Source organism: Barbus barbus (assembly GCF_936440315.1).
Source record: "Barbus barbus genome assembly, chromosome: 31".
NCBI lineage: Eukaryota > Metazoa > Chordata > Actinopteri > Cypriniformes > Cyprinidae > Barbus > Barbus barbus.
In genome coordinates, this window is record NC_136759.1 from 12,628,959 (window position 1) to 12,644,673 (window position 15,715).

Consider the following 15,715-nt stretch of genomic DNA (forward strand, 5'->3'; position numbering starts at 1 on the left):
ATGAGTAAAAATGATCTAGTGTTCTGATTCGGTTGTTTAACTGGGAAGGATTAATATTATCATTATTTAATGTAAGCCAATGAGTTTTGCCCGGTATTATCAAGTGTTTATTAATTCTCTCGTGGCCTGCACAGTATGTGATGTGAACCATCTGAACTTTGATATATCAATAGTAGAATTACTCAGTGTTATAGGCCTTTGGTATGTAACTATATACAGTACTACACTGTAGCTTTGTATGGTGTTGAGTCTTGAAAACGTTCCCCTGTATTGTCATTTTTTATTTTTACTCAATTTGACATAAAAATTAGGATTATATAATTAAGATATTTAATTCAGTGTCATTTATGTATACAGCCCGTTACTATTCATGACATCAACTGTCATGAAATATTAATATGGCAGTCATGTGCGTCCTATGCCTGCTCTATTCAGGCTGCTCAGTTACAGAGGACTAGATAAATTGCCTCTCTGTCGTTGGACTAATGCAGCACTGATCAGTGGGATAAACCATCTAACCACAGATGGTTTGGTTTTGCCTTTGGCACAAAAGTATGGCGTACAAATATATTTATATAGTCCTGAACATTTCTTGAACAGGTCTTTTTTTCAACACACCATACTGAATGTCCAATTAAGGAAAAGAGACTGTGTCTGATTAAGCTGGAGAAACAGGGTTCAAAACACAGTGTGGTTGGATCAAGTCTTGCTTTTCTAATGACTTATTTTGCTTGGTTGTGGTATTTTATGTGATTGAAAACATTTGAAAATGGTCAGGTCACAGTTCTTTTTATCTTATTAAGCTATTAAAAGTTATAATGGAACAAGAAGGAAAGTCTTACAGCCTAAATTGTCAAGCTTAATTTACGACACGTGTTCCGTTGCGAACTTTATCATTCAATTGAACAATTTTGCCCCAAATGTAAGTAAACTTTTTTTTTTAATTAAGCAAAACCTTTTGCGCTATTACACAAGTAGTGTTATTTGTGACTTTTTAACCCGAGAAGTATAAGAAAATAGGCGGGAAATGACCAAATGACCACTTTGGGCCAGGTACTGTTACTGTGCTCATACACAATCACATGGCAGCATTTCATCATCAAAAATGGACCGTTTATACACAGGATTTGCTGGAGTTGAAAGCTAGCAAAACATTGGCCCAAGGCTGTCATCGAGAGAAGGTGCTGTAGTACAAATCTTTGTAAAAACTCAATGGTTTATTTAGCCTCACACCCATGTCAAACTCTGGTCACAGGCACTACCTATCTGTACATTGATAGATCTTACAGTACGATGATCTCTTGTTTGCAATATGATGTTGCACAGATGGTTACGGGGAGAAGAGCAGTACAACTTCATAGGAAAACCAAATGCATGAACTTGCATTTCGTGGCCACAGTTCACAACTACACTTTTTTTGTGTAGGTGTATTTGTGTTAGCATTGCATACAATACATCTAGAAGTCAATTATAGCACATTTTAAAACCATTCATTCTGTTCAGTGTTTTTGTGAAGCTGCTGTCCAAATGCAAACATGTTACCGCACAACAATAGATCAATTTATAAAATATACTTTCCATTCTCCTTTTAACTCCCAACTCAGTCCTTACAGTCCTCGTGTGACTTGCACAGGTGTCATTCTCAAATGTTTCAGCACCTGTCAGCTACAGACAGAATAATTTATCTTCTGCCTCAGAATTTGAATACAGCCTCAAGGAAAAACCTGCACATGGCCCATAAGCACCGTTGCTTTCAAACAACAAACATTTGTGTATTGCTGCAGTATTGATTTGCAAAGTGGAAATGATGAAAAGGGAAAGTTGGGAAGGGCATCATTCTAAAGAATCAACATGTGCGGCGTCATGGGTCATATGTTTCCTGTAGTTTCACTGAAAATGCATCCTTGAATTATCTGTTAGCCTCACAATATGACTAAAACTGCAGCATTAACAACCTTATAAAACAAACAAGAGTTCTTTCTAATGTATGCTTTTGTAGTATTGCACAAATGCTAATTATCTATAATAAACACAAAATTTCAACTCAAAGAACAGTTTATATAAAAATCCCATTAAATACTCAACAGATATGTAAATGCATATATGCATGCATTTGTGTTGCAATAAAAAGCTGCAGTTTAGCAGTTGTTGTGTTTCAGTTAGCCAGAAGTTGATTTCAGCTGTTTATTATGCTTGTCATTGCAAATCGGTTGCTGAGTCATTTAGTGTCTTTATCACTTAGGCTATTAGACATCACATAGCTCATGGGCAGTCATACTTCATGCTAATCACCGGCATCACCGCTGCTCTCTGACCTCTGACCATGTGACACAGGGCACGGGACTAAGTTTAACGGTACTTCAAATGCATTAGCTAATAGCTATATGTGGTCCTTACATTGTGTTTCGGTATCCCAAACATCACTGGAGCTTTACAAGATTGATTCAAGAGGTTATAATTTAAAAGAAACATGTTTTATTGTGGTTCCTGGTGTAATTACGTAAGCAAAGGCAAAGCTTGCGAACAACTACGCTGGTTAAGTCATTTACATTTACATTTTTAATGTAGGACTTCCTTAAACCAAAGGGAGAGAAAAAATGTAAATGGTTACACTTTATTTTAAGCTGTCCTTCTTACGATGTAATTATACATTTATTAATTAATCAACTACTAAAAATACTATATTTAAAGTCCAGTGGGGCATGTTGTGTTTTAGCCAACATGACAACTTAATTTAGTCAAGTTAGTAGTAATAATGATTATTAACCTTAAATAATTTACTTTAGACACCTTAAATGATAACATTTATTATAATGTGTGGTAATATATTTGCTATTTCTGTTCTTTGGATGAATCCCGTCAGGGCATGCTGGCATAGACTCTGCCTTAACCTTAAGGTTCATAATATAATTTTCAAACAGTCATATCAGAGGATATAATCCTTAAAAAAAAAAAACAGAGACCCTTAAAATTACCCTTGACATTGATCTCCCAGATTTTGCTCCAGCACTAATGGACCTGGCAGATTTTCTCTATGCGCGTCAAAGGCATTATCCTCTCTGATCATCTCTGACCCAGAGCAAAACAGAAAAAGTTGAATGTTTGTGGTATTTTTTAATCAGTTCAAAACTTAAAAATTAGCAAGCTAATAAAACACACCAGAAACTACCCAGGCGATTTAGGCTATGTATGCATACACTGTACGCTATAAGTGTGAGAGAATTGTATGTTTTGAGAAGGGCTGACTAGTTTAGTCTCAGACCCTCCCTGGCCTGTCGCTTCATTCATCACGATCAACTGTTAGTCTTTAGTAATCTCTTGTGTTCGTCTCTGTGGCAGGACTTGAGCTGGCAAGTATGGGTCAGACATACAAATCCCTCTTTAACTTCATCTATTGTGGTGGGATTCTGGAGACGCCTGTTGCCTGAGCCACTCTGGTGACTTAATAGTGATATTCATTTATCTCTTTCTGTTACCTGGAACAGCAGTGAGAGATTCAACAGAAAAGTCTTTATTTTTATTTTTTGCAGTCTGTGTTTTTCAAAATAATATCAGTTGGTCCTATTTCTGTCTTTTGGTGAATATTTTATAGCATAAATTAAAATAAGAAGCTAAATTTGATGTTGTATTCCTTCTAAAATCTTATTTTTATGTTTGAATGCCTCTCAGGTGGGGTTCACTCAGTGTGCATCTTTTCTTTTAAGCAATCTTGGATTTTGTACCATTAGATGCGTGTATTTTGAGTGCTTTTGTAAGTATTTACAATCTTTTCAGGTTTGGGTTGGTAAAGAAAAATATTATGAGGCAGAATTGTTTGATTTGCACAAAAATGAAGGAAAAGGTAGAAGGTTATTGCAACACCTAGTGGTGGTTTAATGTACTGCATAAATGGTGGACTGATTTTTTTTTCTACATGGTGACAACCCACTGGATTCAGAGGAAGGCCTTTTGTGGTTTGTGTTCATTGGATGATATGTAACTTCACATGAATAAGTTTCTATAAGCAACAACAAAAAAAAAAAAAAAAAAAAATTGAAGGTTAGAGTGATATTAAGGCCAATATGAAAAAATCAGTGTTGGGTCTAATAATTTACAATACATTTTTTACAAACACAATGATTGGAATCTGTCCACATTCCTTCACTAAAAGTATTTTTTGTTATCTTTTTACATGAAAAGCCTTGCGATTTCTTCCTATTGATTTTTTGGACTTTTAATAGATACAAAATTATTAGTTGGATTTTGAATTGTACTCGTGTATTGTTTTCTTGTTGTACATAATGTATTCTCAGCTACCTGCCCTTGTAATTTCCACAAAATTTGTGATCATCTCTAACTTTTATTATGAATTACATGCACCAATAACATAAATGTGGACATTTAATGTTACCAATTGCTTATATTCATTAATATGTCCAGAAGGTGGCGATGGATCCCTTGTTCAGATTTTATTTATTCTGATTGATCAAAAAGTGATTTGTGTGTGAATGCCTTTGAAATGCACTGAAAGAATACATGAGAACAGAGAAACTCATCATCAGCCTTTCTAAATGCAAAACCTGTGTGAGAATGAGGCTCCTCCCTGGATATACACAGATTCTGACAGCTTCACTCAAGCTTGAACGCTTCAACGAGGAGGTGTGATGAGAATTACGTTTGTCTTGAGCACTGTAATATTTAAAAAAAAATCCATCAAATCACTTTGTCTTACCTGATACATTATGAAACCAACTGCTACTCACCACCCACGTTCAGAGAAGGAATAAAACTTCATAGCTTGTCAGGACCGGTGCTAGCTGTCACATTTTTACTGCATTGAATATTTTATCAGGGTAGTTTACTTTTTTGAAAGCCACATTCTTCTCGTCATGGCTACAGTAATGCTTGTTTGCATTTTCACTGTTATTGCCTAGAAAACAAAAAGGTACATTTCAGTGAACATACAAAGTCACTCTATACGGGGTAAGTTGTCATCATTGAACAGCATATTATAGGCTTTTCATTGAAAGTGAAACAATCCAGCAACAATGTAAAAGAAATATTGAACCATTGTTTTGGCTAGCAAATGTTGTACTTAATAAACTGTACAAATTTAAATATTTAAAATATGTGAAATTGTGCCCTGGCTTGACATTTCTGAAAATACTTTTTAAGTTAAAATCCACATTCCTTATAAAGTTGACCATTGACTGAATGTATCTCAGTGTGGTTTTATTTTGTTCACTCGTTTACCCAACACGTGTCAAAAATATGACACTGGAATTTTAAAACATATATTCTAATTTAAGAACATTCTGAACTTTGTGTTTAAAATCAATGTTAGGTGGCGTGTTTGCTCACCTTTAATATTGGCATACTATATTAATTATATGATTAATCATTAATCAAGTCATTTTAGGTGTAGAGAGGTGTTTTAACAGTGAAATATTAGTATTTACACTAATATAAACCTGTGCACAGACTGTATGTTCTGCAAAAAAGTCACATAATGCAATAGAGATTGATCAAGTGCATGTGAGCAAAATTTTTGATGCAGTAGGCTACTGTTATTATTTTAAATAGCAATAAGCCTGAAGGGTCTTTCTTGCTCTTTTTTTGCATGGTATTTCTGGGGCCCATAAAATTGAATGATATCAGCAACAAGTCATCTCAACCCCTCAGTGCCTTCATAGATTTTCAAGCTTCTCAGTGTTCAGTTTCAGCTTCTGCAGATCAGATAAAAACTCACCCAGACGACTGTGAGAAACCCGACGTTGTCAATGGTCCTTTTGTCTGTTTTTTCCTTAATATAAACGAAACAACTAGTAATTGGCTTCTACACTTTATGTCACTTTCGGCCTGTGTGCTGAAGATTCGGTCCTTCTCACTTTCCGATTTGGGTGACTTAAAGCTAAATATGTGAACACTTGCTGGTTTTTGTCGAGTACCAGAACCGTAATTGCTTGTCATCGCAGTGTATTGATTGGTCATTGACTGATTAGTTTTGACAAAGAGTTAGTTTGCGTTGCTCGGTCTGTTAATTGAATATAACAGCGTTTAACAAAGGCCCCTTAATGAAAACGAGGGCTTGTGGTTATAGCACGAGAAAGAAAAGAAGTGAAACAAGGGGGATCTCTAATTAGGAGCCGTAACTCTCGGGATCTGCCCCTTTGTACGCGGGTGTGGGGAAGCTGCATGGCCGGCAGGCAGGCGACAGGCGCCGGTTGCTGGACAAAGGGCTGTCTGCTGCCAAAGTGGCTGGGCGTCCAAACTCTCATCCTCCCTAACCTCCTATCCGCAGCACTTAACCCTTTCACTATAACATGAGAGTAGTTTCCCCCTAATATTTCTACTCTGCTGTGCAGTTTATGAACTCATTACGGCTCCACGGCATAGACTACGTTCTGGGCGCGCTCGAACCGTTAATGGTCGGTGCCAAAAAGCGCACAACAATTCTGGGTCGCTGAAAGAGAATGAAGGAAAAGAGGGGGGGAGAGTCGAGGGTAGTTCTGCTTCCGAGTCAAGCTTTGTCTATAAATACTCGTACATTGCAGTTCTACGACTATAAATAGGCTTAAAACAACACAATAGGTTGCATTGTACTCCGCAGGAAACGCTGGAAACGATAAAGGGTTCAAATTTAGACCTCTGGTCTTTGTACAATGATGTAGTATATTTATTAATATGATCTATTATTATGATTAGTCTGTAATTATTATTAGTTAGATTAACCTTTATAAATTAGATTGTAAGTAATAAGTTGTTTACCTGGCGGTAAATTGACGCTAGCGGAAGCCGCGTTAGCTGAGGAGGTAACCATAGCAACAGTAGCCACTTCAGCAATTTTTATCAGAATCAGAATCATCTGACAAAATAAATAAACGCTAACACTGTCATTATTTCACATTTTTATGGATATGTAGTTTTAGTTTATTATTATTATTATTATTATTATTATAGTAGCCTACAATATAGAGCATTGTGTTGCTGTTGCTCTTAATATGCTATCGTAATATTTTAGGTCTGTAAGGCTATGTGTTGCAGTTGTAGGCTTATTAGCCTATACTACTTTCATGTTAATAATAATAATAATAATAAACAAAAACCTAAACCAAAATTGTTTGCAGGTGCCCATAAAGGCCTAATAAAACAACTATGCTACGGTTGTAGCGGTCGGTATTTTAAAATCTGATGTTGATGAGGGGTCAAATAATCCGGAACATGAGTCTACGACAGAGGGCGCAGTAGCTTTTGCTTTGGCTAGGCTGCTATGCTGCATTTTTGAAAACCCCTTTAAACCATGGTGAATTTGTAAGTGTTTCTGCTTAATAATTTCCACATATTATTTCTTACAAAACATGACGTTTATTGTTATTACATGTGACCAGTAGGCTAATCACAAATAGTGAGGGTGTGGCTGACCTATTTAAAACAAACTGGCTAACACTTTCTTTCTGCTTGTATGTTGCAGTTATCCAAATATTGCTTTTTTTCTTCTTCTTCATAGGAATTGTATTTTTTTATCACTTTGTCGTTGTTCTAAAAACATTTTCAGTGACCTGTTATAACTTCGCATAAACTACATAGCCTACCTAATTCATTTATGTCATTATAAGTGTGCCGCTTATCATTGAGATAACATAGCGCCATAAATGTAAAAATATTTAAACACGTTGATTTTTTTATTGAAATTGTGAAAGAATCCTACAACAACAACAACAACAACAACAGAAAAATCCGGACAGCCAGCACAACGGGACACGTTCATATATTTCTTTATATAAACTCAGCTCAAGAAGAGGAATGTGGGTCTCTTCTGTTGGAGTACATTAACCTGAGGCTTCCCAATCCTTGTGAGTCCCGCAGCGTGATAAGTGTTTTACAGCGACTGCTACAATGCAATGATGTGTCACAGGCAGATTAAACAGCAACGCATCACAGATAGGAACACCTTCTGTCTCCAAACAACAAACGCTATAGCTTTCATTTACAACAGCCATAGTGAAAAATGAAAAAAAGAAAAGAAAATGCAACGAGTTAAACTCTAAATATTATGTACAGCTTTGAATAAATTAATACCAATTTGCATATTCTTAGGTCCTTGTAGCTTATTTACAGAATTAAGTTTCTTTTATTAATAATTACATTAAATAGTTCAGGTACAACTGTCTGTCGGATTTAACCTAACTAAAGGTCCAACTGTCATGTCAATCCCTTTTGAAATATCCTTTTTATTTTTTTATTCTTTTTTTATTTTCCTTTTTGGATGTAGCTTGGATGTTTTCAGTCTACAGGTTTTATGAATCACCATTTAGATATTGCAACCAGCAGTGATCCTACTGACATTACGCAAAAAAAAAGTATTTTATTTGTAAATTCCTTTTTTCTTTCTTTATAGATTGGTGTGGTCTTGTCAGAATGTTCTATAAAGAGTCAATTAGGCTACACCAGAGATTGTCTTCGCAGCGCTTCCTACGCAGATCTCCACCACCAAGAGCATCAAGTCCAACGTTTTCTTTTACTAATTTTTACTTGTTGATTGCTGTTTGCTTTTCTTCCCCACTCCAGTCATCCATGCGCAAAAACAGTACGTAATGAAATGTCTCGCAGAGAACCACTAAATAAAATCCTCTGGCAATTCAAGTCATGCCCTGGATAGGTTTGGGGATGCTTGATCACTTGGGCGAATCCCTAGGTGAGGAAGTCTCCCGCTGACTGTCTAGGCCGCTCACTAGTCTCTGGATGTTCTGAAGTTCATTGATGGATTCCTTCATTGTTGTTTTAGGTGAGCCGTTTCTCAGACTCGCCCCCGATTTGTGATCAGGCGCAGGACTCGCTTCCCTGCTACCGCATTTAGATGATTCGGATGAGGGGTTTAGGCCGCTTGGCAATCCGGTGGTGAGCAGGTTTGTGCTTTGAGGGATCGACACGGGGAGCTGGTAAGGGTTGAATCGCAGTCGAGGGCGAGTGGAGCTGCTCAAGAACGGGTTCCTTGAGAGCGAGGAGGCCGTGTTGCTGTTCGCGGGAAGGGCAGAAGCCGCTGCAGCTGCCGCAGCCATGTAGGTGTAGGGGTACGGAAAAAGTCCACCGAAGGTTGCCATCGGAATGCCCTGTAATAAGAGACATTAGTTAGCGACTTTTAGCACACCGAACATGCAACAGTTTGAAAGGTGAGGATCTGCTACATGGCGAATTTTCAGAGAGCCAGTATTTGCGCAGATTAACTAGTGCCACCTGTTCGCAGTCCATCTGATTTCAATGGAAGGCGTATTTATGGACTTTTAGGACGCATAGAAACAAACGCAACAAGAAATTATTGCTGATTGTGACAACTGAAAAACAAAGATGTAACGAAAATACGTGCCAATCAATCTACGTCACTGTTATCACAAATCATTTTTTTAAATAAATAATACGCGTTTGCAAGAACAATTTGAGATATTTTAAAATCTGTATCTGAATTTATTCAATAGCTAAAGTTTTGTAATCAGTTTACATATTTATGGTTGTGTAAATAATGCAAAAAAAAAAAAAATCGAAGAAAAGTTCGACAGCCATTATTGCGATTTACATGCAAGCTAAATCAAAAGCATCTCTGCAAAAAAACATATCACTGTAACCCATAGCCTGTTTTTATTCACGTGCCTCCATAACCAGACAGGGCGTATGATAGGCCTAGATTTAATTTTTAATGGCGAGAGTTCCCTTACCTGAGAGGCAAGCATGTGTTGAGATAGATGAAAGGGAAAAGGACTCGGGGTGCTCCCAGTGCCCTGGACCGACAGGCTTCCATTCTCCAGACCACCAGCTCCTGACACTGAAGCCAATAGATGTCCCATGCCCATGGCTGAAAACGCTCCAGGTGCCATTGCAAATTGTCCGGGGTGGAATAATAGAGGTTGTCCGGTGTTTAGTGGGTTAAAGAACTGTTGACTGTGTAGGCCAGAAAGCGCCAAACTCTGAAGGTGCCCTGCCCCAAAATGTGAAGGACTCTCTGTCTGTACCATTAGAGGAGAGAAGCTGTCTTTACTGCTGCTAAGACCACCGTTTTCCGTGTCCTTCTTCGACAAGTCGGTGTCTTTCCTTGGCCTGTTCTCTGGTTTGTCTTTCTCCGAGTTTCTTATGCTAAATATGGAATCGCTTGATTTCCGGGAGTCCGGATAATCGTCTTTCTTCTCCAGAACAGGCCTCTCCCGCCCTCGGTCCTCACATCTCGACCTGAAGGGAGATGGAGGTTCTGGTCCAGGACTGCTGGAGCCACCACACTGCTCATCTTGGTGGTCCAATTCGTGCTCACTATCAGTGCATGTTTTCTCGTCTGTGGTGGGACAAAATACTTTTTTCATCCACATGTTCAAAACAAAAAAATGTAATACAGTGGCCTACTTAGGCTACATAGCTGTAATTTGTTCAACCGTTTTAGAGTCGCCTAATCGTAGCTTAAATTTCATAACGTTTGACAAGCCGACGACATTTTTGTACACTTTATAATAGGCTACTTTCTAAGACTGCTAAAATAATAATACTATTGCTAACTAGAAGAACAACTGAAAATAATTGTGATAAAATAGAAATAATTATCCAATTTTTAAAAAACGGACTAGATTTGAATGTTCGGTTTTCGTAATGTGAATCTAACGAAACCTAATTCAGCCTTATGTGTTGCTCCAGTCTGATTCATCGTATACCTTGTTTGAGAAATTGATTTTATCAGCACATTTGTTTAATGATAAATGCTTTATTAAAATTACTTTGTCAATTATTAAAGTAGTTTTGAAAAACGCTAAAGGCATAATACAGCGGCTTGTAAATGATATGACACTTAGGCATGTTTCCTCTCAGTGATCGTGAAGCATAGCAATATAATTTATTCATAGATTTAGACCTACCTCTGCTGCTCCGGTTAAATCTAAGTGGGCTGGAAACCGGTCCAGGTGAATGACCAGCATCTCTGCCGGTTGTAGGTTCGCTTGAGGAAGCATCAGAGTCCGCGCCATCACGGTCCACTTTACATTGATCCTCATACATGCGTAATGATGGAAGGGTCAGTTGTTTCCTTTAAAAAAATTAAAAAAGTGAAAAAAGGAAATATGACATAAGTTGACCCACATCACACAGTAAAATAAATAATAAATAAACCCGTTGAAATCTAAACATTTTGCTAGACTTTGAATCCGGTTTCTTCAGCCATTTTACATTGCGTAATACATGTGAACTATAAAGTTTTCAAAACCTACCTTTTTTCCCTTCTTCCATTCCCTGTGTCTCTGAAGCCTTTGGCAAAGGGGTTATTGTCAATCTTCAGCTGTGTTATCTGAATGCAAAGCAAAAAAAAAAAGAAAAAAAAGGATGCGTATATTATATTATTCGTAATTTGTTTCTACATTGTTAAAACAATTATACAGCACCAGTCTATTAGTATTAAAATATTATTACTCGTAGTAGTGGTATTGTTTTCAATGTTTTACTGCACGAATGCATAATCTACAAGTAAAATATTCAGATTTAAATGCATGAAAAGCAAAGCCCTTATAAGTAGTGTGATCATCAGTTATTATCCCAACACCGTTAAACACGCTACACAGACTACTTTAGAGTGATCATTTAATTATTAAAAATGTTTAATGAAAAAGATCAAATCACGACCCCCCTGAGAAAATTCCACGAGTAAACATTTTCCATTTATCAAACTGGTATTCTCTACAGCACAACAGAGAGAACAAGAGAGGCGAACTAGAGGAGTGACGCCGACCTGCTATCAATAATTAATAGTGTGGTTTGAAGCATTGCCAGTTTTTACAAGTTCCATGAAAATACAGAGCGATGTAACAGAACGATTTTCGTTGTGCCCAAGTGATTTGGACGCTGTAGGCTATAAATTCAGGAGAAACCAAGGCCTTAAAGTTCATAGATAGCTAAGCTAGATGGCCTATGCTTTTTGCGTTTACCAACTGACACGCTTTGATTGCTGAGCCTTAGAGTGTGTAGCTCCCGGACAAACCGGCGAGCTTAAGTGCCTGCTAATCGATTGTGACTCTATGTCATAAACTTTACGATACCGACAAGCTCACTAGGCCCCTCGGACACAGACTACAATTAACATGAGCAGTAGCTTGAAGCAGCACTGGACACGAGGAATTTGAAATGCTTTAGAGATACACTTTTACATATATTTAATATAGGCCTTCTACTACTACTTCTGTTAAGTGAGCATAAGCTATAAATCCGATCAAATGCAGAGCATGCAAAACGCATCACAGAACAAAAGCAAAAATGCGAACATAGTAAAGTTGTATATTGTATAGTGCACATCTGAGGTCCACAGCACGGTTGCTTCAATTCAATAAAATATGCTTAGCCTACATACCTTGTCGTTTTGATAAGCTGTGACAGCAATAAAATCGGTCTCAGGAAAAACATATGTCCTGAAAGTGCTGTATGGAAGCTTCAGAATATCGTTGGCTCTCACAATATGGAACCTGGGCTGGTATTTATGCATTGAATTCAGGATTGTCTAACGAGAAGGAGAGGAATGGAAAACATTAGTGCTTGTCAAAATAATTATCCATTCAAATCATTAGTCTTTAAAATCGTTTTAGACAATAAATACCGCATAATATATGTAGTAATAGTGGAAATATTGTTCTTAGGTTAAATCACATAACAATAGGCCTGTGCCAGTGGCAGGTAGACAGAAAACAGTCACGCGAACATGCAACATGAGTTATTTGGTGGTGCTATCATTATAACACAAATTAAATCTGAAATATATACATAAAAAATAAGAGTTTATTAATTGTACAGTTTAAGTGAGCCTTACAACAACAAAATGATGATTCACACATACACACAAAAAATGTATATGTTTTCTGTTTGACTGTACAAATATCAAATGGTTGTGCCATGCATGTAAATGTTTCATTTGTTTCCAGTCGATTTGTTTGGAAGTCGCGTAAGGGAGCAGGGAGCTATATTTGACTGCATGCTCACGTATAGAGTATTGGTCAGCATCGTTGCATTCGTCTCAACATTGTTCATTGGACTATCAGAGAATGCACATGTCGCTATACATGCAATTTGTTGCTGCGCTTACTCAAAACAGCCCAAATTACACTTTCACTGTTTCTATTTGTAAACTCATTTACTGTAGCGTGATTCAAGGTCTCTATGCGTCCTTTGACCTAATTTTTTTGTCACTTCCACCCCCCTCATAAAAGTTATAGCGCTCTGCGCCTATCATAAACAATAGAAGTAACAGTGGCCAAGAAAAAAAAACTCAGGATGAAGTATTTACATTACATAACCAAGCTGTCAATTTGATTATTATTCATAACGAATAAAATTGGCTTAATACGTAATATCTGGTTTATAAGCTTGCCGAAACAAAGAAAGAAATGAATGTAGCGACAGTAAAGAATTGTACATGGGCCGAAGAAATTAAGTAGGCCTAAGCTAAAATATATATTTTAGAACATCCATAATTCTCTTCGCCCAGGAATAAACAGCGAAATTGTAAGCATGCCCAATCATTGCGAGCGCAAGCATTACAGCCCACAGATGGCAGTAAGTTTATATTTATATATTACGCAGCAACACACAATTACAACAAGCCTACATGCAACACAAAAAACGGGTTATTAAAAAAAAAGGTACTTACAAATCCGTGTTTGTCCGAAATGTTGTTGGTTAGCTTCAGTTTATGAAAAGCAACAGGCTTAGCCATCCATTGTTCTCCAGTAGCTGGGCTATCCGGATGTATATACATTCGCTTTGGCATCTCCGGGTCGGCCTTCCCCGCGACCATCCAGCGAGAGTTATGGAACTTGTAGCGGCAGTCGTCGGCAGCCACAATATCCATTAATAAAATATACTTGGCTTTTTTATCGAGTCCATTGATGCGGACTTTAAAAGGTGGAAACATTCTCCTGTAGAAAAAGGAAATATGTCCATAAATCAAAATCTTTTTTTCTTTGCAAATGTGGGCAGATGCAAGCTTAACGTTTTAACAACACAACCAAATAATATTTAAACGTTTTGTTTACCTTAGCTAGATTTCTTAAATAAAACAACCGCACTAAAAAAATACACGTTCAACAAATATTAACATTTCACTTGGCTGCAGATAATTTAGCTCGCCGCAAGACTTAAATCTTCCATGAAAGTGGCAGGTTATTTACATAAAATAGTTTATTGTCACCTCAGTATAAGCAGACCGAGAGAAACATTTCTCTATACGAAATAAATGAAAGCACGATTTAACTGTGCCACACCGTGCCTTGAAAGTCAATATTTGTTGGCATTGATATAAGCAACAAAAAGCCTCAGCTATTTTCCTTTTGCTAGCCACAGAATACGCATAGCTTGTACTTTCCCCATTTCGTTTTCATAAGTCAAATGAGCAGATGAATCGTTCAGGTACACATGCTCTGACAGTAAGACATTCATTTCTACAGTCTCTTTGACAATAATTAGGTCAGCCAGTTCAAGGCGCAAGACATTAATAGGGAAATAAAGAGAAAATGGCTAGCGATAGCGATGTGCAAAAGACAGATTTAGTAATGAATTTACTGGGCCTGCTGTACTACACAGCAGTCGACCGAAACGTCCGTGCAACAGACGGATAATTTATTGTGAAATATATTTGAAAAGCTGAGTGCATCATAGCATTCCCTCGTATAAACACTGAAACAAAAGACTAAAAATAGAGCAACCGTGAACTCACCTGCCAGATTTCGTAATAACCATTTCTGTTCCTATTTTGTGAAACTGGTCCCATAGATCCTTCGCTTCCAGTGTGACTTTTGGATCGTCTTCAACCTCTTCCTCTGGCTCCAGGCTCTTAAGACTGCGAAGATGAGCTGCATGATGATGGTGACTCAGAGCCGGATGGAGCCCAGCCTCCGCGGCTCCGGAGAGGGCATGGTCCGGGATCGGCTTTGTGAGAGCCCCGGGAGGCAAGGTCAGCGCCGGGAAGAAGGAGGGTTGCGCGGCCGCGAGAAAAGCTGACATGGGAAAGTCGGTTGCCCGGTGAGCGTGGAAAGGGTGGTAAGCCATCGCAGTCCCTGTAAAAACTGGATCTCTCATCGGTGCATCCAACAATCGTAGTGAAAAAAATATATTTAGTGGTGTTCTCTGGCGAAAGCAGCGCGTATCCAGACGATAGATTGTCTCACTACGAGGAGGAAAAGCGCAGCAAGGCAATTTTGGCAAAATGTGAATCGCGAAAAGGCGAGTAAAGACAGTGGTAAGGATCTTCCACTTTAACTCCCGTAGCTGCTAGTTTCCACGAAGTCCCCGTAATAATATCAGTCAAAGTGAGCGCAACGACGCTTTGAAGGCAGATTTGGGGATTCCTGTTCTCCAACAGTTGCTCTCATAAAAAGATTACTCTTTCGATGCGGATGTCCATTCAAGCGCAGTCATTCTACGCAACACGGAGTTGAAATGGTTAGATCTTACCCTGTCCACTGTACAACTGTAACTATCTCACATGTCCTTCCTGCTCTGATCCCAGCACTAATGAACCAAGCCCCCTTGATTGCTGATTTTACGCTTTCTGGACCAATTGTGGGCCTCCATAGGCGTGGTTTTGACAGCTCCGGTCAGGCTCAAGAAGAGGGGGTGGACAAGAAGGTGTCGGAAGCATTAGCAGTAAGAAAACATGTCAACAGAATAAAATATTAACCAATGACAGAAAAGATCGGGAAATCCCACCCCCGTCTCCGAGCCAAGCACC

The 15,715-nt window shown here is 38.1% G+C and overlaps 1 protein-coding gene across 1 annotated transcript; it reads right to left on the minus strand.

Moving 5' to 3' along the window:
• Window positions 1-7,636: 7,636 nt before the first annotated feature.
• Window positions 7,637-15,500, minus strand: LOC306851128 (T-box transcription factor TBX2b). Its single transcript, XM_079387239.1, has 7 exons — window positions 14,702-15,500; window positions 13,637-13,904; window positions 12,347-12,493; window positions 11,217-11,293; window positions 10,869-11,035; window positions 9,690-10,297; window positions 7,637-9,089 (listed from the first exon to the last, which is right to left on the minus strand). Exons 1-7 carry the CDS (start codon window positions 15,061-15,063, stop codon window positions 8,655-8,657), a joined length of 2,064 nt encoding a protein of 687 aa, XP_079243365.1. The 5' UTR covers window positions 15,064-15,500; the 3' UTR covers window positions 7,637-8,654.
• Between the last annotated feature and the right edge of the window lie 215 nt (window positions 15,501-15,715).

Bases quoted from the DNA above. Each gene is read 5' to 3' on its own strand.
- LOC306851128 (XM_079387239.1), bottom strand. From the start codon at position 15,063: ATGAGAGATCCAGTTTTTACAGGGACTGCGATGGCTTACCACCCTTTC. The intron at 13,905-14,701 runs GTGAGTTCACGG...CTTTTTCTACAG, and splicing joins GTTATTACGAAATCTGGCAG to GAGAATGTTTCCACCTTTTA. The intron at 10,298-10,868 runs GTAGGTCTAAAT...GTCCCACCACAG, and splicing joins ATTTAACCGGAGCAGCAGAG to ACGAGAAAACATGCACTGAT.